At 36.6% G+C, this 25,807-nt stretch overlaps 3 protein-coding genes and 1 non-coding gene across 5 annotated transcripts; 2 read left to right on the forward strand and 2 right to left on the reverse strand.

Moving 5' to 3' along the window:
* The first annotated feature begins 1,292 nt into the window (after window positions 1-1,292).
* Trnas-aga (transfer RNA serine (anticodon AGA)) lies at window positions 1,293-1,374 on the forward strand. The gene has a single exon. It is a non-coding gene; the product is annotated as a tRNA-Ser (tRNA).
* Window positions 1,375-5,523: 4,149 nt separating this feature from the next.
* Window positions 5,524-6,137, reverse strand: LOC129938924 (uncharacterized; the record flags this gene model as incomplete). The annotated part of the gene is made up of 1 exon (XM_056046758.1): window positions 5,524-6,137. A coding segment is annotated over one exon (597 nt), but the record flags the coding sequence as incomplete, so codon positions are not given.
* A 16,353-nt stretch (window positions 6,138-22,490) lies between these two features.
* On the forward strand, window positions 22,491-23,469 carry LOC129938921 (protein Gemin2). Its single transcript, XM_056046755.1, has 2 exons — window positions 22,491-22,803; window positions 22,867-23,469. Exons 1-2 carry the CDS (start codon window positions 22,597-22,599, stop codon window positions 23,407-23,409), a joined length of 750 nt encoding a protein of 249 aa, XP_055902730.1. The 5' UTR covers window positions 22,491-22,596; the 3' UTR covers window positions 23,410-23,469.
* Window positions 23,452-25,743, reverse strand: LOC129938916 (uncharacterized). 2 transcript variants are annotated; one of them, XM_056046744.1, is made up of 5 exons: window positions 25,597-25,743; window positions 24,339-24,680; window positions 23,970-24,190; window positions 23,760-23,906; window positions 23,452-23,684 (listed from the first exon to the last, which is right to left on the reverse strand). In XM_056046744.1, the coding sequence occupies exons 1-5, from the start codon at window positions 25,612-25,614 to the stop codon at window positions 23,531-23,533; spliced, it is 882 nt and encodes a 293-aa protein (XP_055902719.1). In that variant the 5' UTR covers window positions 25,615-25,743; the 3' UTR covers window positions 23,452-23,530. The 2 variants fall into 2 exon arrangements, with proteins under 2 accessions (XP_055902719.1, XP_055902718.1); XM_056046743.1 differs by lacking the exon at window positions 25,597-25,743 and adding an exon at window positions 24,746-24,846.
* Between the last annotated feature and the right edge of the window lie 64 nt (window positions 25,744-25,807).

Consider the following 25,807-nt stretch of genomic DNA (forward strand, 5'->3'; position numbering starts at 1 on the left):
CGTTGGTCGCGCTCATGTGAATACTACTTTACTGTAATAGTTATTCACTCCATGCTATTTTCATATAGAAAATAATGTCAGAACTAATATTTAGCTCTCAGTGCATATAGAACTAGAAGCTTCTTAAATATTCTTTTCCCCACATTTTATGCCTTAATAAGTTTGTAGAGTAAGCCTTTTCAATAATTGACATTTACCGAATTCAAATTCAGATGAGTCCCACACCATATTTCCAGCTCCAACAACTCCGCATAACAACCGCGCTTTTCGGATCAATAGCTTGAAGTACTCTTTTCCTTTGGAAGTCTTTCAAAACCTAAATTAAATAATCAACGTGTATAGCTTAAGGCTCGTTTCACACTACACGGTTTCGACCGTACGGCAAAAAACCGGACGGCAACAATTTTGTTAGAGTTGCGAAGAAGAGCATATACGCTTTCATATTATACGGTCATGGCAAAATTCCCGCGCCGCGCCAGGTAGTAACCGTCTACTGCCACTACGGTATAAGGCAGCCAGATGGTGCTAAAGGGTTAGTGGCGTACGTGACAAAATGCATGTTTTCACTTCATACGATTTTATTCGTGCGACAGAGTTCGAACAGGCACTTTAAGACATGATTACTTGTGTATACTAAGCACCGTCCGGTTTTTGCCGTCAAAACCGTATAGCGTGAAACAAGCCTAAGTGTACGTAAAAACAGTGGTGAAAGTCCTGTTTCCAGCATTACCACACACTTTAGGGGCTTAAAATGAAGAAATAACTTTTCTTTTGACTTGGGGTCTGAATTGAACACTTCCGATGACAGGACTATCGGCCTGTCATCAGATAATCCAATAGAGATCAATAATCCAACATACAGTCCATGATCCGGTCATAGCAGTTTGAATTTTTCGAGCGGATCAAAATCCTGTCATTAAATTTGACGTTTGTGTTGTATGTAGTGGTGAGTGTCCATTTTCCGCAGTCTTTTTGAAATTAAAACTTCATTTCATGAATGTATAAGCATGATATACTCCGAAACTGCTTCAAAACACAGAATTTGCTGCTAGGCGCATTGTTTCTCCTATAAGTGATTTTCCATGCTTAAATTCTTGATAAAACGCACCCCAAGGCATTTACATTCCTATACTTTTGATTTTTTCGAATTTACTTTGAGATTCTAAAGCTATAATTATAGTTGAATTTTGACATAAATCGTCATATGTTACTTTTTTCCATATGTCCACAGATATAACGCATTAATAAAGCACAGATAGATTTGATGTAACTCAATACCCCATTTTCCACTAGCAGTCGTGGCCGAGCGGTTAAGGCGTCTGACTAGAAATCAGATTCCCTCTGGGAGCGTAGGTTCGAATCCTACCGACTGCGAAGTGAATTTTTTCTTTTTTTTTTAAATTTTGTTTCAATCAAGTCAATCAAAGAGGAATGCAAAAAAGTTTCTCCTATGTTTCAAAGTCATTAATCAGAACGGTTTAATATAAAAATACTAAGCAATTACTTTTTGTGACTTTATATAAATTTTGCATGATTAAATTTTTAATGCTATGCAATTGTTTTAAAATTAAGTTTGCTTTTAAGACTATCAAGTTCAAAAATGCGTTAGCTTTTGTAACTGTAATTATAGTTTAAGCTTTAAGAAGTTATAGTTAGATTAAATATTTGGTTGAAAATAGGTTATGTATAGTTTCATTATGTTGACGTAGTTGAAAATATTAAGTTTTATGTACATAAACACAAAATGAATTATTAACACATCTACACGAAGAATAACTATTGCAAATCATTGGTTCTTTGGACTTAGAAGGCAATTGAGAAGTAAAGTTCTCTCTAGAGCATCTAAAATCACCATCTGTTAGACACTCATCATCCCGGTTCTCATTTATGGCGCTAAGGCCTGGACCCTGTCAAAGAAAGATGAGAGCGTCTAGAATGCTTCGAAAGAAAAATTCTTTGGGTTCTCGAAATGAACCGTTATTTTGTTTTGCTTTATTCTGTCAAATGTGACAAAAATTAATATTTGTTTTTGCGACTGCCAATTAGCACCCCTACGCTTTTCTAATAATTTCTGCATGTACGAGTAAGTAGTCGTGATTTTCTTTTTTTAATTTATTATTAGTTTATTTGGAATAATTTTCAATTAAATTTAGTAAAAATGGGGAAAGCAAAACCGTTAAATTAAGCCGAAAGGCATATAGTGTGTGTGGTGAAACAATCCATCAAATTTCCAAAAAAATAACCGCAGCCGCAAAGTGATTTCCGCATTCCTACGAAATGAGCATACATAGCTATAGAAAAATATGAAGGGCCGGCCATCTTCTGTTATTAAAGCAGCTGACATGCGAATTATTTTGAGGCACACGTCTAATTCAGACGACTCTGCAGCCAAAATTAAAAAATTAAAGAAAAAACCGGTTTAAGAGCAAGCGTGCGGACTGTGCAAAGAATTATTTCCAATGCTAAACAATTATGGCTGAATTTCAAACACGCTTCAGCTTCGGCTTCGTCTGCGTTACGGTAGACCTGCTTCGAGGCTGCTTTGAATGACATTTCTATTATTTCATCCCTCCAAAGAGTAAATATTTTGTTTGTTGACATTTTTTTTACAGCTGTTGAGCTGTCAGACAAAGCGAATGTTCAGATAATTGAACTAGAGCTTCCGTTTGGAGTGACATTACGTTATATTACGTTCTTTTCCGTACGATTCTCAAACGAAACGTGAGGTCGAAGCTCCATTGTGATAGCATGCATTGAATTCCTATTTTTGAACTCGTTAACGTCAGGCGAAGCCGAAGCTGAAGCGTGTATTTGTTTCAGCCATTTAAGCGTCGTAAAATAAAAAAAACTTCTTAAGCAACTTTGAAAGACGCAACGCCTCGATATCGGAAGAGCGCGTATGCCCTGGACGATGGAGTGGCAGCTTGTTATCTTTTCAGACAAACAAAAATTTAATTTTTTAGGGTGCCGATGCGGTTCTACTTATGCTACTTTCATGATCTTCGAAAGGAAGAGCATACTTTAGGTGGTTTTATGGTATGGGGAGCTATAACGTACTATGGCACAATTGAATTGCAATTTCTTACTCGTAGTATGAATGCCACAAAATACAATGGTTTATTAAAAACGGCGCGCGTTCCCTGCAATTAAGGATATTTTTGGGCCCTTAGAATGGAAGTTCCAACACTATAACGCCCCTATCCACACCTCTAAGTTCGTAAAGTATTGGATTGAGCTCAAAAAAGTACCTTATTCTCGTTTCACACTACACGGTTTTGAACGTACGTCAAAAAACGGCTAGCATCAACGGTAACAATGGCTAATTATACATTATACGGTTTTAACCGTACGGTAAAAGATGATATATGCAGGCTTTCTGTGTTTAGTATACTTTTTCACAGTACGCCACTAAGCTCATCGCGCCGTCCGGCTGCCGTATAGTTTAGTGGCAGTAAACAGTTGCTACACGGCGCGGCGCCGGCATTTTGCCGTGACCGTATAATATGAAAGGTAAGTTTCTAATATCTGATTGACCAGTTGCTAACGAAATTGACTTCAATATATGTAAGGCAACTTCATTGGAAAGTTGAGTGAAAAGTCAAATCTACTTATGCCAAATTATCATTTCAACATAGGTATGTTTTTTGCATTCAACTAAAAGCTGAACTTTATAACTCTGTGATTTATTTACTTAATTCACAATTTTATTTAATGACTTTTTTACGATAACCTTACATTGGGCAGGTTCAGACAACATACTCGTAAGAGCTTCATTTGCAGTCAACTACGTTCTTTAAACTTACATTTTACCAAGGTTAAGTAAGTTTTTAAGTGTCATACATTGATGGTCGGATCCAGACTTTTCATGGGGGGGGGGGGTAAGGGTCACACACTTGGATGAGTTTTTACTCTCCGCTTAAAAATGTTCTTTAATGTTTTGTAAAGGAGGCTTACAAAATTTAAATAACACAATGTGTACTAATATATATTAACCTAACCTTTACACATTTCAATTGCTTAAATGATTACTTTAGCTTTCAAATTATTTTAGAACACTATTGTCCAGCAAAGTATGGTCTAACTATTTAACTTGTATGACTCCCTACATATGAAATCATTCTCAGATTCCAAAAGTTTTCTAAATATGCCATATTTAAGAACTAAAACACAATAGTTTAAAGGAGTTTTTGCTGCATTTCACGCAGAAATGTAAGAAATTGTTTTGAAACGTAGCTTTTTTTCCAAAAATAAAATATACGCTTCTTGTATTCATTTCTATTTATGGTAAGAACGCTAAAAAAATCAAAAATCCAGAAAGTGAGAGATGATCTGATATGAAGAAATGCCGGGCTTTTTTGACGAAGTTTTTCGAACTCTATTTTCGGGAGTCTATTATTACTATCGCTATCAGTATGCTTACTCGTATTTTGATCTTAAAGGAGTCAACAAAACTTAAAAATTTTAGAGAGAAAAAGGTTCTTTTGTATACATAATATCTCTAAAAAATTAAATTAAAACAAATTAAGGTAAACAAATAAGTTGGGAAGAAAGTTTTGTGTGGCAGTCAAAAATTACACGTTTCAAAATCTCTTTTCACTTCAAATCTCAAGAGATTCAAAGCTTGTATATCAATAGATATGACCCGTTTATTATGTTTTTCAATTAGCCATTAGTTTAACAAATCTGTCAGTTTTGCTGTTTTTGGGACATTTATAATATTGAAATTCGTGTTTAAATATTAGTTCTAGCGCATCCAAAGCAAATTAACTTCAAAAATAGATTTATTTATTTTTTTTAAATCTTTTAAGATCTTTTGTACCTATTCAACAGAAAACCAATTTTCAAATAAATAAAATGCACGACTGAGTCGCTAGAACCTGCTAATTTCTTCCAAAAAGTCTGTTAAAAAATATTTCCTATATTTTAAGATTTAAAAATGTACCTGCAAAATAAGTTTTTTTTTTAAGATTTAAAAATGTACCTGCAAAATAAGTTTTTCACAAAAATTTAAATGCCATTTTATTTTCAAAAAATCTAGATTAACTTGTTTTTTTTTTTTTTTCGAAAATCATTTTAAATTTTAAATCTTGTCTTAGGGTCCGGCCACGTAATGAGCGACGAGCGACTGAGCGACCGAGCGACGAGTCGCTGAGCGACCAATCTGAGCGATGGGTGGCCATTTTCTAAACGACACGTCGCTGAGCGATTAGTTGGAAAAATGCCTTCGTCAAGTGCGGCTCATCGTAGCTTACTGGTTGAAAGTCGCGCTCATATTTATAGATCTGTAATAAGATCGAGAATCCGTAGATTTGGTGTACACCCCATAAATCGTGAAAGGGAAAATTATGGTGAATTTCATCATTTATATCTAAATCTTCGCAGATTTCCAGATTGCTTTTGGCAATATTGTCGTATGTCAGTACCATCTTTTGATTTGCTGTTGGAAAAAGTTCGACCAAAATTAACAAGACAAAAGAAAGCAATTAGTCCAGAACAACGGCTGGTTTTATGTTTAAGGTTAGTTTTTTTTTTTAATTTTTTTAATCTTTATTTGTATTCTTCAGTTTATCCAATATAATATTTTGAATGTCAGTTCTTATCTCAAGTTTTTCAAAATTGTTAAATTGTGCCATAAATGGCAAAAGACTTTTGAAAAATTGAAGGTCATCACTATCCTCTTCTTTTTTTGCTACCTCTTTCTTTAAAATTTGTAGTCTTTCTTTTTCTAACTCGAGAAATTCTGACTCCAAATTGTATGTTGACGCTCTCTTATTTTTATTTTTTCGCACGTTTTGGGGGCAGCTGGTGCTCGTAGAAGGAGTGCTGTTTGTAAGCATATTGACACTTGAAAGGGTTACATCCTCTTCTTCCAGTAAATCTGATATTGTTTCTGCGAAAAAACGATTTTGAGCCATTGAATAACTTTCTGGTTCTCGAAGATTTCCCTCAGTTGGATCGGGTTCAATTGTCTGCCTCGTAAAGGCCATCATTTCAAAAAATGGCCATTTCGGTTTTGTTGGTGGAGCTTCGGATCCCGATACTGGACGTGGAGCTTTTCGAAGAACCCTTCGAAAAGTGTCTTTTAGGTTTTTCCACTTTAGTTTTACATTGGCTCCTGAAATTTGAAATATAATTATACGTACATATACTATTTACAATTTTTGTATCTTCAATGTTTTCAGATTTCTCGCAACAGGTCTTTCGTTTCGAGATTTAGCTTTTGCTTTTCGAATGGGCAGAAGCACAGTAAGTAACATTGTCTTGGAAACTAGCGTTATCATATGGGAACAACTTGTGGAAGAATATATGCCTATACCAACAACTGACCACCTTCGAAATGTTATTAACGATTACTACCGACGCTGGAAATTTCCTAACTGTTTTGGCAGTATTGATGGTAGACATTGCCAAATTCAATGTCCAGCAAATTCTGGCTCTCATTATTTTAACTACCTGCATTATTTTTCTATTGTACTGCAAGCTGTAGCTGATGCTGACAAAAAGTTTCTAACAATCGAGGTGGGTGGGAGAGGAAAACAAAGTGATGGTGGTACATTTTCTGGATCTACTTTGTTCAAATTACTTGAAGCTGATAAATTTAACGTTCCACCTCCACAAGCATTACCAGAATCAAACATTGTTCTTCCCAATTTTTTAATCGGAGATGAGGCTTACCCCCTGAAAAACTATTTACTAAGACCTTATCCAAGGAGAAACTTAAATGCTCAAACAGAAAACTTCAACAAAAAACTTTCAATCGCAAGAAAATGCATTGAGTGTGCATTTGGCATATTAAGCAAGAAATGGCGGTTTTTACAAAAAAACATCGAAACGAAGCCAAGCACTGCAGTTCGTTCAATTAAATGTGCTTGTATACTGCACAATTTTGTGAGAGAGTGCGATGGCGACAGTGACCTTGATTATATACACGTGTCTGCAGAAATGGCTAATGACTTAGCTCAAACAAATGCAACCACCCAAGAAGAACAGTCCCGTTATAACAGAAGCTCAAGCAATGCGTTGAATACAAGAAACGAGCTTGTGCAATATTTTTGGGAATTCGGGCATTGAACAAAAAACACTACTATTTGTAAAGATTAAATAAATTAAACTTACCAGAACAATTACAAATTTGTCCAACTTTTTCCCACTCTTTATCGGTGACATTTTTATTTTTGTGATCTTTGTGGGTGTCCTGCCATAGCATTGGGCGGCTTTGGACAGCTGAAATTAAACTTTCAATGTTTATTGTAGACATCTTTTTTTTACGTCGCTCAGCGATCGACTGAAAAATTAAAACAAATTTGATTGCTAAGCGACGTCGCTCTGTCGCTTGAAAATTCGCTCAGTCGCTTACGGCTTATGTGGCCACCTCCATACGATTTCATGTGTTCTAATTTTTTTGAGTCGCTCAGCGGCTCGTCGCTCGGTCGCTCAGTCGCTCGTCGCTCATTACGTGGCCGGACCCTTAAAAATATTGTTGGTAAGCACTTAATAAGAGCTTATAAATACATGTACATTTTACATTTAAATTTCGTCAAACAAAATTAATGTTTTGTTAAAAGTAAAAAAAAATACATTTTTGATCATAAAAAATCACCATCAATTTGATCATCAAAAAGAGCTTGAACAGAAAGAGAAGATTATTGAAATCGGTCCATTAGTTCTTGAGAAAACTTAAAAACAAAATAAAGGTTTTTGAGGGGTACCCTTCTGGAGCAATACCAAAATATGTTTTTCTTGTAGAAAGAAGCCAAATTAGGAACACAAAATTTAGAGAAAGTTTTAGAAAAATCACATGTTTTAGCCCAAAAAATTGTATGGGGACTGCTGTTATTTTTCGTATCAATAAAATGAGTATTGAGATAAAAAATAAAAAAAAAATGTGTGTACTGAGGCAGAGGCGGCAAAAATGGGTTTAACTGTTAATGAGGGCAAAACAAAGTACATGCTGTCGTCTAGAAAGGACATACAAAACCGACGTTTTGGTCAAAACGTCACAATCGACAGACGTACCTTTGAGGTAGTCAAGGACTTCGTCTACTTAGGCTCCGCTGTAAACGCAGAAAACAACACCAGCGCTGAGATCAAACGCAGAATAACTCTTGCTAACCGCTGTTTCTTTGGACTAAGAAAGCAATTGAGTAGTAATGTCATCTCTCGAGGGACCAAAGTGTTGCTATATAAGACCCTTATCATCCCCGTCCTGCTATACGGTGCAGAAGCATGGACCGTGACAAAAGCGGATGAAAGCACCTTGGGTCGCTTCGAGAGAAAAGTTCTTCGTGTGATCTACGGTCCCGTATGCATCGAAGGGGAGTGGAGGAGAAGATGGAACGACGAACTGTACGGGCTGTACAGCGACGTAGACTTAGCAAGAAGACTAAAAGTCCAACGACTAAGATGGCTGGGTCACGTAGAGCGCATGGAAACCAATGCTCCGGCCCGGAAAGTCTTCGAATCCGCACCCACAGGACAGCGCAGTAGACGAAGACCGCGGATCAGGTGGCGCGCACAAGTGGAAGGTGACCTCACCCAACTTGGAGCGCGAAACTGGAGACATCTAGCTAGGGACCGAGCTAGATGGAGAAGTTTGTTGGGTAAGGCCCTAGTTCACACAGGACTGTAGCGCCACCTTAAGTAAGTAAGTAAGTAAAATGAAAAAAACGCCTTACACTAATCGGCTGAAAACCTTAATTTCAATGAACAAAATTGTTTGGACTGTAGGAGCCAGTAAAGACAGACATATGGACGGATTCGGGGTACCAACTTTTTTCGACTACTCTACCGTCGTAATTTCATATTTGATTAAAAGCTCTAGTTCCAAATTGTTTAATAATGCAAAATATACCATATATTTCCTATATGTCGACAGTAAAAGTCACTTCCATGGTCACTATTAATGAGTGTCAAAAGGCTAGTTTAACTTCGTATAAAATTGATGATCTCTTATTCAAGGTTCCTTCTTAAGAACCTGAATATTTGCTCTTTTTCTTAGAAAAAATGTTCATGGAAATAATTTAAAGCATTACTAAAGTTTTTTTCAAATTCTAAATTGAGTAAAAACAAAAAAAATATTACCTCTTCCTTTTCCAACTTGACAAGAAACTCTGTTACATAAAATATTGAATGGAATTGTGCAGAAAAACAGAAAAATAGGTAATGATCAACTGTCATTTTGACACAAGTTAACTTGACTTGGTAGTAAAGGAAGATTTTTCATTACTTTCCAATAAAGTTACCTTAATTGGAAGGCAATTTTTTGGCAGCTGGCAATCACATACTAGAAACTTGCCTTATTTTAAGTCCCTTATGTTGTCTGAACCTGCCCTTTTTTTAAGGGTCCAAGAACATCCGCCAATGAGCTATTGATTTGTTTCGTATATAATAAATTAGTGCTATAGATATACGTTTGATTTTTGCCATACATTAATGTATGTAAATGTAATGTGAGGTTAAACATTTGCCACACAAATTTTCAGAAAACTGTAAATATAAACAAATCTACGGTCTAATAAAAAGAATGTATCTACATTTTTAAAAAATTTAAGTCAATCGGTTGAAAATTGTTATGAGTTATAAGTCCAGCCAACATAAAAAAGCAGTATTGAGATAAACGCGTTTGAAGTTCTAAGTAGCTAAAACGATCACATTTTTGTCAATAACTTTAATACTGAAATTCGAAAACCAAGTGCTCAAAGGGACACTATTTGAAATTTCGTAAAATTTCCTATCAAATTGTAGAAAATATCTTCAAAGTTTTGAAATTAAAATTTCCTATAATATGTTCCTTTGAAGTTTTTTTTTTGTAGATCTTGCCATAATAATGGGGGAAAATAGGAATTTCATAAAAACAACCGTATTGCCCGAATTGCCCGAAACGCAATGAACAATGAAATGTAAAGAATTTAAATCTGAGAAAAAATATACACTGTTCAGGGATAATACTATAAAATGTCGCTATAAAAGAGCTATAGAAATTTAAAGAAAGAAGATACAAATTTACGTGCATTTTATAGGTAAATGTAAAAATGTTATGGGATTTAATATTAATATTAACAGATTCAAACTTTAAGGGAACTGTTTTTTTGACATTTCCCAAAAATGTTATAGGATAGTTTTTGTATAAAACTATTTTCAAAAAAATATTCAATCGGTTTAAATGTGACAACAGACGTCTTTCAAAAACCAAGCATCTGGATCAGCGTAGGAGTTCTAATCTAATTTCCCTTCCTTCCAATGGGATAGCATGATCACTTCATGAACAAAATCTTCAAACAAACTACCATTAAACGAAGTCCCAAGTTTATTTACCTGCAAAAATAAAAACAACTTGACAGGCTTCTCTGGCGTTGAACTCCATGACCAAAGTTTTTGTTATTCCAGTAACTGATCCCACAAAATAATAACAAATCAAAAGAATAAAAAACTATCAAGCAAAACCACTTCTCGCACTGAACGAAACCTTAAAAGTTTCTCAATTAAGTCTGTTTTGTGGTCAGTGTTGCACAAACATACAAAATATACAAAAAAAAAAGTAATTTTACAAAAATAAAGTCACATTATATTTAAAATTTATCACTTTGTATAATTTCGTTAATGATGTATTATTCAATCAAAAGCACTGATTTCGAATGGTGCTAGAAACAAGCTAATATTCGTCTATCCACCAACCGATCTCAGTTCTTCATTTTGAATCTTCTCTATAGACTGATATCCTTTATGGCGTCCTTGTGTATCACTTGAATCACTTAATATTTGTTTTAGAAAAAAAATCACTTTAAAATCAGTTTGGTTTGGTTGGTTATCCATCTTAGATTGACATACTGAGCCCAACTGGTGATATGAAATGCAAGTCCAGAGCTTAAATGTGAAAAACCAGTTACAGCTGAGGAATCTTTCACAAAAGACCTGCCCACTTTTCACCCCATGGTTTGCGTTTGGAGCTTCTCTTCTTCCTACAATCCCTATATACATTTATTGCTAAACTGCTGCTTACGTATAGACGTCAAATTCGTCTTCTTCTATGGCGGCGACGGCGACAACGACAACGACGATGAAATAATTGTCACCTCGGTCTCAATGACGGTGATGGGTCTATTTGGAGAAAGGTAGGTACCTACGTTAAGTCCGTCCATCAGCACATCCGATCTTTCGGACATACTCGTATACATATAGGTGACGGCTGAAGCGCATCGTAATTCCTAGGCAACGCATCTAGAGTTACATCCCGTAGAATAGTTGGATGATGGGATGAGCGCGATGCTCTCCGTCTCCGTTGCGTTGTGTCATCTCATATTCACTACTCGCACAGAGGTTATATTATTTTTCAAATTTCAAACTCATTTCACTTGCGCCCCAAATGGCCGTTCCCTTGTGGAATAAAAACACACTATTTGTCTCTAAAAAAGTCTCCTTCAAACTGCTGCCTTGTATCCGATTACCTTATTTAATGCTGTAACTATCTTTTGTAGTCTTCTTAATTATTTTGTTCGCTAAACAAAAGTTTACAGTTACAAAATTTTCCCAATGTAGAAGCTGTGTGTTACTTTAAAGATATTTTTGCACATTAACTTTAAAAAAACTATTATGCGATCTATTGTTTGAAACCGTTACCGGTAACGATCTGAACTAAAGCAATACTGATCGAGTTGCAGGATTTTTCAGAATGAAACAATCAAAAGACGTCAGTCGATCGCCGCGCCACCTATGACGAATGAACTCTCGGCTCTAAAGCTCATACCCATAAAGGTGATCGATATAGCATGAATGTGGATATTCATCAGATCATCATGTCTGGTGTATTGACAATCAGCAGCCGATATTTGATACTTTCGTACAAATTGTGGTCCGAAAGGGAGGCAGAAGGATTAAAAATATAAGATCACACATCTGAGACGCATTTAGACCTCAATTGGCACGTCGACTTTTACGTGTGGCTATTGAAAGAGTGCGTATATGTGACTGAGTGTTGGTTATAGTTAGACTTTTTTATGTTGCTTTCAAAGGTTAAAAAGGGTTATTCTGGAGAGTAGATATGTACAGTGGAATTGAAGTTTACAAACTAAATGTATAATTATGAATCTTATAAAGAGTAATTGATGTAAAACCCGTGTTTTTTTGTAAATCACTTATAAAGCCTTTTTAAGGAAATGTCTTACAAACTTAGATTAGTTTGTTCTTTTAAAAATAAAAAAAACGCCCAGACAACTAGAGTTTTATATGTTTACCACCTTTTTAGGTCTTCAGTGAACAACAATCTTAAGTTTTTTACATGTTGACATTTGAACACGGTGGTGTAAACGTACCCTTGACTATTGTTTTCATATTTTATTCTATTTTTCATGTTATACCTTTCCCTCAGCAATTAAACAAATATTCGTTGATTTCTCTCAAAAATTGAAATTGAAAATAGAAATTCTTATATAATCGCTTGATAAAAGAACGAGCCCAATAGCTTCGTGTGAATTTGTACTTCCAAGTACAGCCGTTACTCCGGACGACTGCATCAACTACTGCAGACTTGACGTGGAGAAACTCAACAGCGATATGGGGCGCAGACTAATCGTTCCTCCTTCCAACAGGAATCTCCTCAATGAAGAGATTGACAGTGCCATTGAAAAACTCGAATCAGCCATAACTCAACAAAAGGCACCCAAGACCTCTAGGGAAAGATACCAACATCTCCCAGCCTACATACAAAACCTGTATGCCCACAGACAATGGCTGAGAAAACGGCTTCAAAGAATTCATCACCCATAACTCAACACGGTCAACAGAGACTACCAAGCAGTCAAAGTTGAATTAGAGTGCACCAACACAATGTTCTGGAATGCGATTCAACACCACAAAAACAAACATTTTCAGAGGAGACTCCAGGAAATAAAAACCGGTCCCAAAGCATTTAAGGAAATAAACAGGATTGCTTTCTGAAAAGAAAATATTCTGACACCATACTGAATAATGGCACCGAGATCTCATCAACAAATGACAAAGCTGAAGCATTTGCGTCCTTCTTTGAAGAAAACTTAAAACCAACTCCATCCACTGATCCTGCATTCCTTGCGGAAATTGAAAGGTCAATTCAACAAGCTAGTCAACCAAACAATGAAGAAGTGACATTCAGCCAAACCAACCCAGCTGATGACTCCATCGAATATGAAACCTCCCTGAAACCTAAGAACTCATCGGGACCTGATAGAGTCTCCATCTTCATCCTGAAGAGACTGTCCAGCGTGTTCGTCATATATTCCTGACCATCATTCTAAACAACTGCCTCAACAACTGCTATTTCCCGCACTGATGGAAAACGGCCAAAATTGTGGCAATCCCAAAGAAAGGAGCAAGGAACCACATCAATAATTACAGACCCATCTCCCTCCTCAACAACATCAGCAAGATTCTAGAAGATGTCATCCTTAGAAAACTAAAAACATTCAGCTCCGAGGCCAACCCGATCCCGGACTTCCAGTTGGGCTTTCGGGAAAATCACTCCACACTTCACCTTCTGGTTAAATTTCAACACGACACTGCAGCCGCCCTAAACCGTCATCATATTTCCGTAGCCTGCTTCCTGGACGTCGAAAAGGCGTTTGAAAGCGTTTGGATCGAAGCACTCATACACAAATTAAACCTACTTGGTTTCCCATCCGGTCTAATTAAAATCTTGTTTTCATTTCTCTCTTTCAGGAACTTCTTTGTCCAGTTGGGAAAATTCAAATTTTCAGTGAAAATCATAAACGCAGCAGTAACTCAAGGCTCTAAACTTGGACCGTTCCTCTTCAGCTTGCTGACCAGCGACCAACCCGCATCCAGTGACTGCTCACATACACTTCATCGAAGACCGAAGCCTCAAATTATTGCAGCCAGGAAGATAGAGTCCCATCTTAGCAGACTGTTTAACTTTTATAAGAATAAAAATCAATACCACGAAGTCGGAACTAGTCTGTTTCCGAAGGTCCAGCAACGGTAGAGGTCGATCAGCAACAAGGTGCAGAAGCATTGCAATCTCACTCCCAGATGGATCAGTGATACCAGCAAAGAAAAACGCCAAATATCTGGGTATTCACTTCAACGAGTTGTTGAAATTCCACCCTCACTCGAGAGCTATACTAAGAAAGCCTAATTTGGCACTGCACCGCCTTAACCCGCTCCTAAAAAGAAGAACGATACTCAGACAGTCTACAAAATTGTTAATGCACGAACAATTGTTACGTCCCATTGTCGCCTACAGCTTCCCGGCGTGGTTTACAATCTCAAAGACAGCAATGAAGGAACTTCTCGTCTTCGAAAGGAAAATCCTACGGAGATGCACAGGACTTTGCTTCAACTATCAGAAGCAGAGACACTTCAGCAACAAAAGAGTCTACGAAGAAGCCAAAATAATTTCCTTGGACAAGTATCTGTTCCAAACAGCCATGAAGGTCACGGGAGGACTGAACAACCACCAAAACGAGCTAGTCAAAAGGATGAACTCCCAGCAACGTCACCCTGAACCCAGATATCTGTGTGCTATATATTTGTTTTTTTTTTTTTTTATAATTTGCGGGCACTCAAGGGGTTATAAGTACCCTTTATATGTTTATATTTAAACACAGTGCGAGCATTAGGAAAATAGGGAAGGATAAAAAAGGAGATACCGGTGCACATTGGTCTTAAAGTTCTGAACATCAAAATGGGAGGGAAACACAGAGTTGGCTAAAGCATTCCACATTCTCGATGTGCGATTTAAGAAAGAATCTCTATACTTCACAATACGCCCGAAATTGAGCACTAGGGTAAACTGATGAGCATTCCTGGAGGTGCGAGTATTGCGGCTAAATCGTTTAAGGGGTGAAATGCAACTGGCTAGTTCAACAGAACATTTTTTGTAATAATATCGATAAAACAACGAAAGGCATGAAACATTGCGGCGGTGTTCTAGCGATGTAAATGTTTCGATTATAGTTCTATCGCCTATCATTTTTAAAGCCCTTTTTTGTATTCTATCCAAGAAATTTAAACTTGTTTTAGGGGCACCTGTCCAGATATGCGAATTATATTCAAGCTTTGGACGGATGAAGGCTTTGTAAATTACAGCCAGATCAGAATGGGTGAAAAATTTCTTGCACCGTCGGAGAAATCCTAAGCACCTGGCAGCATTTTTGGCAATATCAAATATATGACAGCATTGAGTTTTCGAAGCATTAAATTCTACACGGTTTTGATTCCCCATTGTACAATGCTGTCAAGATCAGAATTTAATGAGCTTATCATACGCTGCCGTTGAAGTTCCACATCCGAAAAACAAGGATGTGAATCTATAAACGAGTATGAAAAGCTGAGGGTATACTGTCGTCGGCGAAACAGGTTAATGGATTAGAAGTGGCGGACATAAGATCATTTATGAATATAAGAAAGAGTGTCGGAGACAAAACGGAGCCCTGGGGCACACCAGCATTTATTTTATGAATTTCAGACTTGTAACCATCCAATACAACTTGTATTGAACGGTTAGAAAGGTAATTTCTAATCCAACGAAGAAGAGATTCATCAATACCAAAAGCACGCATTTTCGATAAGAGAGCTTGGTGCCAAACTCTATCAAATGCTTTTGAAATATCAAGTGCAATAATCTTACTTTCTCCAAAACGATGTACAGATTTGTTCCACTGTTCGGTGAGATGAGCCATGAGATCACCAGTGGACCTATTGCTACGAAAACCATACTGTCGGTCATTAAGAAGCTTCCGTTCTTCGAGATATTTCTTGAGCTGATAATTAATCAGCGTTTCCATGACCTTGGAAAGAAGGGACGTGAGTGCTATTGGACGATAGTTAGAGGGAGAGGAGGATTCGCCTTTTTTAGGGACAGGCTGGACAAGTGCTATTTTCCATCCGCTCGGAAAGAGACCTGTAGAGTAGGAAAGATGGAAAAGTTTACGCAGTGGTTTTGCCAGCGATGAAGAACACCTCTTCAGAACAATTGGGGAGATACTATCCGGGTATGTATGTATGTCAAGGTCTTTCAGTACTCTTGCAACTGCACGAGTGCGAAAGAAGATTCGTTCCATTGAATCATTTACATTTACAGGAGGACTCATGACACAATCCGGTAGCGTCGAATTAACAGCAAACTGTGCTGCAAGCAAATTGGCTTTATCAATCGAGCTTACATAGGGAGTGTCATTGTGGACGAGCGTTGGAACCGAGGATGACGTGGTGTTTCGTACTGAACGAGGAATTTTACGCTGATACGGTGTCAGCTTACCACCGTAGCTAACAGCCCAACAAACACACAACCGGGCCTGAACACCCCGAGGATTTATAGATTTTTCATTGATTTTTTTTTATCTGACAACATTAATATTTTAGTTTATTCTTTAATTTAGCAAAACAAACAATGTATAGAGTTAGGCCCCCTAAGTGCCAACAAAATATGTTACCATTTAATATTTAATGATAAGTTTAATTTAAGACAATTGTATATTATAAAAAGTTCAATAAAGATAAATGTAAAAAAAGGTGCAGGCGTTTAGGTTCAAGAAATTTTGATTGAAATTCTATCACTTCACTGTTCATACATCGTACGCTCAGTAAACTGATTGTAGCCAACTTCACGTTGGTGTCATGTATTCCTTTTCGCTCCTAACTATTTTGTATGTTCATCGGAAATATGGAGAAATTTTAGAACTAGATTTTTGTATTTATTTTGTATTGTCAAACTTTATAATAATTTAGATGTCCTTGGTTTCTTGGAAATAAACAACAGATGGCATTAAAAATAAATTATAGTTTTTGTCCGCTAAATTTACAAGAGGGCTAGCATAGCTTAACACGTGGAATCACAGAATTAGTATCGACTATCATTCCATATCTAGATTGTCATTATGCCAATGACTTAAACAAGATTAACAATTTTCTTAAATCTAATCTGTAAAATTAAGAAGTATTTATCTGAATTACAATACGCAAATGTACTAGTAAGCTTATTGAAGTGTGTTAAGAGATTTTGTATATAAATATGTAATGCCCTGTGGTACTGTGCATATCAATGTACCTACGCATCGATGAAATTTAATCATTTTACGTCTCTTGCGGTCTAACATTTCTAGGTAGGTACACCATGTTATTTGAGAAATCTCACATGCGACTAGATATTATTTCCGATCTATTTTTAATTATAAAATATTGTATTGCCCTTTTTCTGTATGCATGTATTTGTGCAGTTCCCGTTTTCATTCATTAAATAATGTAAACCAGTGAGTGTTTTTGCTGTCATGAACATGAATATCAAAGAAGATGGTAACTTATTCAAGATACCACAAAAATGCTTGGAGACTTTAATTAATATGAATTTTAGAAATTAATGTACACCCAGTGCCCGTCCAAACCACCAAATAGGGGTGTTTAGGAAAGTCAGTTTACCAACAATAAATGGTTAGACTTGAACTAGCATTGTATTTTGAGTAGTATGGGTATCAACCTCGGTGTCGGTCTTCCAAAATCCGATTTTCTTCAGTTTTCCCTGCCATATGAAAGTGTACACTTTAAATAAAAGCTTTGAGGATTTTGAGAAAGGGGCGTGAAGAAAATTAAGTACAATTATTCTAGGTTAGGTTCCCTAGACTTTGATGCACCACCACAGACTTGTATTATAAAGGAAACTATTGCATGGTGGTATTAACATTAACAGTCTATTTATGCGACATTTTTGATGGCTTCATTGGTAAGATGTGAGGCAGACATTTTTTTTTTTTTAAAGAATCCTTTTTGTCAAATAAACATTTGAATTCTCTATTTTTTCCAAATCGATCATTTGATTGACAATTTTTCCAACTTCTTTTGTCTCTTTTTTGCAATATTAAAAGACTTAAAATATAAAAAATAAATTCGTTTTGGCAGTGTTTAAGTTTTTCTTTTTACTTTTTTAATAAAACTTTATGGCTGAAACACAAACACGCTTCAGCTTCGGCTTCGTCTGCATTACGGTATGCCTGCTTCGAGGTTGCTTTGAATGACATTTCTATTATTTCATCCCTCCAAAGAGCAAATATTTTGTCTGTTGACATTTTTGTACAGATGTCAGACAAAGCAAATGTTCAGATAAATGAACTTGAGCTTCCGTTTGGAGTTACATTACGTTACATTAGGTTCTTTTCCTTACGATTGTCAAATGTCCATTTTGATAGCATGCATTGAATTCCTATGGCTGAACTCGAAAACGTCAGGTGAAGCCGAAGCTGAAGCGTGTTTTTGCTATTACTTTCTCAAAACTCAAAATCTTTGAGCAATTCCACGTTGACATATATAGCAATTCTATTAAGATGTTTGATTTTATAGCTTACTTTAACGCAGCTGTCACACTTTTCACAAATATAAACTATACATTTTTCTACAAAAATGGTGAAAATCTTGCAGTAGCATTTCAGAATTTTGAACAAAAAGTTTTTATTTTGTTTCTCGAAGGTTGATCAAAATCAATCCCTGGGATAAACTGTCAAAAGTCTTTTTAAAAGTATCCAACTAGGTGACAACTGCCAGTTTTCTATGAAATGAAAACAGTCCGATTATTTACGTTCATTATATTAAAATGTCAACCAGATTGACCACATTGAGATCAACACCTCCTCCAGTATACAGGATGTCCGAACTTTTCGAGGGGCCTACATTGACACGGACAACTACCTCGTTGTAGCTTAGGTACGGATATCCCGATCCAAGCCAAAACAAGGAAGTACTGTGAGAAGTTTCGACGTTAGACGGCTACAATCGCAGGAGGTAGTAACCTCTTAAGGAGTCCTATGCTGCCTGCATTAAGCATTGAAAACCGGTGGCAACATTGAATTGCAGCCATCAGAGACGGCGCCTCTGAAGTGCTAGGTTTTACACGGCCACCACAGCGAAACCCCTGGTTTGACCAGGAAACCAGCGAAACAAGAGGCATATTAAATGGCGCTGCGCAGAAGAACCAGAGCTGCTCTTAAGCTCTACGAGCAGAAGAGGAGATAGAAAAACTGGTTTCTTTGATGGAAAAAAAGAGAGCATGAGAAGTGCGCGATCGAGGAGATATAGGGATGTCACAACAGGAATGAGGTGCGTAAATTTTACCAAAAGGTAAAAAAACCTTCCAAGAGTACCAGCCACGAACCGAATCCTGTAAAGACAATCAGGGGAACATCGTAGTAAAACCGCAGTCTATGTTGATGGACAGACCACTTTTTCAAATTATATAACGGCGACGACGAATCGAATTCCGCTGTAAGGGAGATAGAACCAAGCAAACCCAAGCAACGCAGATCAACAATTCCGCCTACCCGACCTTGACGAAGTGAAGATAGCTATATCTAAACTTAAGTCAAACAAAGCTGCTGGAGCTGACGGCATCGCTGCCGAACTATTGAAAGCAGCAGACGATGACTTGGTAGGAAGCATGCACCAACTCATCTGAAAAATATGGTCGGAAGAAAGCATGCCCGATGAGTGGAATTTCAGCATAGGGGGCCCGATTCCTAAGAAAGGAGACTCTAAATTGTGCCACCTCTACAGAGGCATCAGTCTCCTTAACATTGCATACAAGATCCTCTCTGCCGTATTATGTGAACGTCTGAAGCTGTTCGTCAACGACCTGATAGGTCATATCAGTGTGGCTTCAGACCAGGAAAGTACACTAACGACCAAATATTTACACTATGGCAGATCTTGGAAAAAACCCAGAAGCTTCAAATCGATACCCACTATCTCTTTATCGATTTTAAAGTCACGTATGACAGCATCTATAGGGAAGAGCTCTACAGAGCAATGTCTAGTTTTGGCATCCCTGTCAAACTTATCCGTTTGTGCAGAATGACGATGGAGAATACACGCTGATCTATCAATGTCGGAAAAGATCTCACCGATGCATTTGATGTCAAAAAAGGTTTTCGACAAGGCGATGCACTGTCATGCGGCTTCTTTAATATCGTTCTCTAAAGAATTGTGCAAAACTCTACAGTCAACACTAGAAACTCAATCTTCCAAAGGTCCATTTAATTATTTGGATACGCAGATGATATTAACATAGTTGGAAGATCAAAGCGTGATGTCAGTGGAGCGTTTTTGAGTATTGCGACGGAAGCCGCAATGCTCATTGACCACTTCATTGAAGTGGTCAATGAATGCTAGACCAAGTATATGCTGTCATCAAAAATGGACATTGAACAACGACGTCTTGGACAAAACTTCATCATGGATAGCTATAACTTCGAGGTAGTTGAGGACTTTGTCTACCTAGCCACCGCTATAAACACAGACAACGACACAAATCAAATTTCAAATCGCTGCTTCTTTGGACTTAGTAGGCAATTTAGAAGTAAAGTCCTCTCTCGAGCATCTAAAATCACCATCTATAACACACTCATCATCCCGGTTCTCATTAATGGCGCTGAGGCCTTGACCCTGTCAAAGAAAGATGAGAACGTCTTAGGATGCTTCGAGAGAAAAATTCTTCGGGTGATTTTTGGTCCCGTAAGCATAGATGGAGAATGGAGGAGAAGATATAACGACAAAGTGTACGGAATGTACAGCGACCCTGATCTAGTTAACAGAATTAAAGTCCAACGGCTTATGTAGAGCGAATGGACATTAACACTCCAACCCGGAAGGTCTTCGAATTCAATCCAGAGGGACGGCGCAGTAGAGGAAGACCGCGACTCAGGTGGACGCAGGTGGGTGAAGACGGCAACCAACTTGGCGTGTGAAACTGGAGACATCTAGTTAGGGACCGAGCTGGCTGAAGACGCATGTCGGTTAAGGCTCAGGTCCGCCCGGACTCTAGTGCCACCTTAAGTAAGTAAGTATATCAAAATGTTCGATAATTATTGGTTAGAAAATCGAGTAACATTGCCGACAATTTTTTACCCTGCCAATAAAATGTGTCTAATTACCCGATTGGAAGGCTTTAAAAAATTTTGGGGGACTTATTGGAAGAGAATAATTTTCTTGACAGATGACACAGAATGACACAGTTTGATCAATTTGCCTAGAGTCTTGCCATTTAATGCTCTTAGGTAGTTTATAATCCGCACAACTTGCATCCCACAAACAACGCGTGGTCTCAATCTCTCGAATGAATTTTAAAGTTTGTTCATGCGCCTAAAATCCTTCCCAAGTTTTTGTTCGTATGACTTCTTTTTGTTATTTTGTCAAACGTGACTTTTTTTGTCTTTCAAAAACCTCTAAACTTTGAAACGATTGCAAGAAGTCGGGTTGGATGCCAATTTGTTTTCTGGAACTTTTGACAGATAAAATGGGGTGTTTACATAGTTGATAGAAAATTGGTTAATATTTTGATCAAAAAATCTGCCATTGATTGCGCATGGTGATCATTTGGCTGATATAATTTTTCATAACATACCTTCCTCAGTAAAATAAGAATGAAAAATCCTGTTTTTTTAAATACTTTTTAAAATGCAAAAATATGTAATCAGTAAGTTTGAAGCATCATTTTTTAATTAGTTGGAGAGAAGTTGTGCAACAAATATTTCTTATAACTTTGCTTGAGTATTTTTCGTCCCAAATTCGTATATCTCTGAGATTTCCGTATTCCTTATTAGAAATAGAAAAATGTCAGTAGAATTTTTATGATTCGATTTCTCAACAAAGCTGACTATGAAAATTCACAGAAACTGTAGAAATATGTGTACATATAAATTTTTAGCAATTTTGACAATTAACAATACAATCGCTTTTAACTTCAGTTAAAAATCTGTATATTGAAATAACGTGAATTTCTTGAAAATAATGACACGCGAAACTACAAAATATCTATTGTTTCGGTTTTGATGATAGCATATTTATAAACACAAAGAACAATCTACATATATAAAGAAAAGTCACGCATACTTATTGAGTTTATGAATCTTATTTTCGGTTCAGCTTGAAGGCAAACCAAGATAGCTAGCGACGATTTATATCTTTATTATAGTGTTTTTGATAAACACTACGTAAAACTTTCGCTATGTTACAATTAATTTTGGCGGTTATATGACGTATAATGAAGGTATTTTAATCAAACGCGTTTGCTTATTAGTTCTTGCTTAAACTATTATATGTACTGTATACAAGTTTACAAATACGAGTTAAAAACTGAATCACCTTAAATTCTCTTTTTCAAAACACAATAATTTTAGGAATGCGAACTAAAATGTCTAAGTAGTTTTTGATGTACTTATCATTAATTAGTACAAAACTATTTCTAAACAAAATTATTGCGTTAAAAAAAGCTCTAAAAAGTCATAAACAAAATTATTTTTACAAATGTAAATTTAATATTACCAAATAAAAAACGATTTTATATAGAATACGTATACTTTTTTCGACTTCGATCATTTTGCTTTTCCAGCGATAACTCGTGTTACTACTAAACTACTTTATTTAAAACTACACTCGGCATCACTCTTCAATGCATCAATTGGTTTCATGACAAGTCGGCATTGTAGTAACCTGTGTAAACTGTGTTACCTGCAGTCTGCCCTTTGACAGTTATTTTTATTTTTCGGTGTGTTTTGTTTGTTAATTCCGACTTCTCTGCCGATTTTTCTCATTTTTTTATTTTGGAAAGTTTTATTTCAAATAGAAATGGACTTAGAATCATTTCAACAACAAGCACTACAAGTTCGACAACCTGATGAAGACTTCGATCCAGATTCTATTCCGCAAAACGGAGAGGAATTTCTAATGAAAGTCATTTACGAGAGAAAACATTGCCCAGCTATTCTTGTTAAGCCACCTAAGGGTAAACACTCAAAACCCAACACCGTTACAATTCCAGAAATCAATGAAATGGTAAGTTGTGCCCGCACCGCAATGATCGAAAAATCGTTTCCTAACAAAATTAAATCAATACAGGACACATTAAGTGATGTGTCACCGAGTTCATTGCGTCCAACAGTCCAATGGAAGGATGCTCAAGCTGAAGATTTCATAGGAATAATGAATAAAGTAGAAAACATGAGGAAGCAACCAGAATCCAATCAAGCCAGTGACATCACTCCATTGCCACTCACTGACGACGAAAATGAATGGGAAGCCTTTTGCCGCAAGAACACTCCACTTCTCAGTACAATCCTACGAATCGACCAACGTCTATTGGAGAAACTGCTGGAATTCGAGTCAGAATGGTTAAGTGACGATGATGGGCAGGACGGCGCAGATGTAGATCTTTGTGGCAAAGACCAATGGCTGGGTGCTTGGATCTATTCGTCTCTGGCGTGTCTGCGAATGCCTTTAGAACCAGATGTACACAGCATTTTGCGCGACATTGCCAAGACTTGCATTAGACTTAGAAACAAACTCGGACCGGAAGATGTCGAGAAGGCTGTGCCATACAACTTATTCATTTTGATCATTTGCAAGGTCTTCGCCCAGCTGGACTTGGCTGAATTCATATAGATAGTCATAGACTCATGTATTCAATAATCTCATCAATAAAACTACACTTTAATTATTGTATTTACAGTTTTTTCTTTTTAGTTCTTAAACTTAATTGTTTTATATTATTAGAAAAGACGGGTTAAAAGCTCTCCAAATGATTAAATGCTTTTCTGTATGAAAGGCAGATGTTGCAATGCTTCTGATGTTCCTCAGTGTCCAATGGATTGCTAAAGGAATGTGAACATTTGCTCAAACTCGACACCGAAGGAATTCCAAAGGAGTTGCTAGTTGAACTGAAAATATAAAAAAGTACGTATACGCCACCTAAACATATAAAAGAAACATGGAGGGTATTTCTTTCATCTCACCTTGAACACGAAGATATTCTCCTCGATTGATGTAGACTTGATTCGTTCCGAGAAAATATCGAATCCTTACTCGATAAGCATCGGTCATTTGTTTTGTCAATACTTGCTGCGGAAATATTACCCGAAGCAGGTTTTCCAACTTGTGAACTACATGGGAATAAATTAAGAGTAATTATACAACTTTATCTTGGGGAATTGTAAGATTGTTACTCGTAGATTTTGGAATGACAAACAGGCTGCTGTCTTCGATGATCTAGGTTCTTCGCAACCTCATCAGTGCAATGTGGCGTATTTTTTGCGACAGGTCTTTGTAATTTTGGTATCAGAACTGAGTGGTTACCGCTTCCTGCCATGCTACATGTGTCCTTCGAGCATTTTCTGTCTTGAATGACAGCTCTTGCTGAAATTTCCATTTTAGGTGCAATGATTCCCTGAAACAAAAACACAAAAAACAAACAAAAGGTCATAGTTTGAATGACCTTGCTTCTTTTGGTATTGATTAGTGTTATTTTCTACACATAACTTTTATACCTTAAACTTTAAATGTTACACCCGACCTCTTCCCCATTACCAACTCACCGGAAATGCTTGTGACGTATTCATCAGTATCTGAACGTTGACATTATGGAAACATGATAGTTTTGGCATTGGCGGATGCATCACATCAGCTAACTGACCAACAAAATATGCCAATCTACGTCCATTCTGCCACAATGTTATCTCAATACTTTCAGCTGCTAGGACCTGTTCCAGTTCCGATATACATTTGATAGACTTGAAATAACCTTCCATAAGAAATTGGTCATGACACAGGGCTGGAAATCTAGGCTCCATAGCACCGGTTTTGAAAAAGTATCCTAAAGTTTTGATTGTTGCTTCCATATAGCCATTTGTACAAAGCCAAACTCCAGGACATGTTATCTAAAAATAAACAAAAAAAAGACAATTATTTTTTGATTTTGAATAAAATTCTTTCCATAACCAACAGCATGTAATTCAAGAACAATTTTCACATAAAAACGACTTTTCATTATTTATATCCAGATACAAAATGAGTATACAATGCGGCCAAGGTGATTGTTGAAGACTAATATACAAATAGAAACGATATTGGGGATTCAACCCCCCATTGTTTAGTTTATGCCATGCGTCTTTGTTTTGTTTGCTCCTAACTACCGCCCTATGATGATTTGGGTACATACATAGCACCGGCTTCAAAGTATCTTCATTTCACACGTGTGTTATAACAAAATAGTTTTTTGTTTTATATTAAAAAAAAGGTGTGTTGGAATAATTATTAGGGGGGTTTTGGTTTGTACACGTGTTGCTAGGGAATTGCATTTTGTATCCTTTGAAAATGATTAAGTTTGAGGATGAGAAATTTGAAATATCGGAAGCTTTTTGAAGCGAATGGAATGAAAACAATTGGACGGAGAAGGTAATTAGCTTATGAAGTTTTATTATGAGAAAGTGTAAAATTGAAGGCAACACTTTGATGTCGATAAGTTTTTTATAGAAGTTAAGTGGGTAAAGCACGGTTTTTGTTTTTCACTGAGCAGTTATATTTTCACCGATATAATAACTGAGTGGAAACTTGAAAATAGAAAAGCATGAGGTATTCCAGCTCAATGAACATGCACCTTGTTTATATGTTCATAAAATTAAAAATAGTTTCAAGATCTTCCTTGAAAAAATTGACGCTTTTTTATGGTGTATTGATTCAAATCGAATGTTTATAATCCAGTTAAAAGATTCTCAAACCAAATCCAGTTAAATTGTTGCAAAATACAAAAATAAAATCAAGAAACTATAATAAATTAAACCAAAAACACATTACCGAATATGTTCCGCACATATTTGATATTAAATCCTTCTTTCGCACAGACTAACGTAACCGAACCGCAACAATCTTAACCGCGGAAGACCTTTTCACAACTAAAAGAAAAACCTTAAAGAATATCCTGCTACTGCCCTGACGATGACCTGGTCAGCATAATTCGATATATTGATTTCATTGCGACACACTTACTTGTAGTTAGTTTTTAAAT

Source organism: Eupeodes corollae, chromosome 1 (assembly GCF_945859685.1).
Source record: "Eupeodes corollae chromosome 1, idEupCoro1.1, whole genome shotgun sequence".
Taxonomy (NCBI): domain Eukaryota; kingdom Metazoa; phylum Arthropoda; class Insecta; order Diptera; family Syrphidae; genus Eupeodes; species Eupeodes corollae.

Bases quoted from the DNA above. Each gene is read 5' to 3' on its own strand.
- LOC129938921 (XM_056046755.1), top strand. From the start codon at position 22,597: ATGGACTTAGAATCATTTCAACAACAAGCACTACAAGTTCGACAACCT. The intron at 22,804-22,866 runs GTAAGTTGTGCC...AAATCAATACAG, and splicing joins TTCCAGAAATCAATGAAATG to GACACATTAAGTGATGTGTC.
- LOC129938916 (XM_056046743.1), bottom strand. From the start codon at position 24,790: ATGAAAAGTCGTTTTTATGTGAAAATTGTTCTTGAATTACATGCT. The intron at 24,681-24,745 runs GTTGGTTATGGA...GTTTATTTTTAG, and splicing joins TTGTTCTTGAATTACATGCT to ATAACATGTCCTGGAGTTTG. The intron at 23,685-23,759 runs GTGAGATGAAAG...TTATATTTTCAG, and splicing joins AGAATATCTTCGTGTTCAAG to TTCAACTAGCAACTCCTTTG.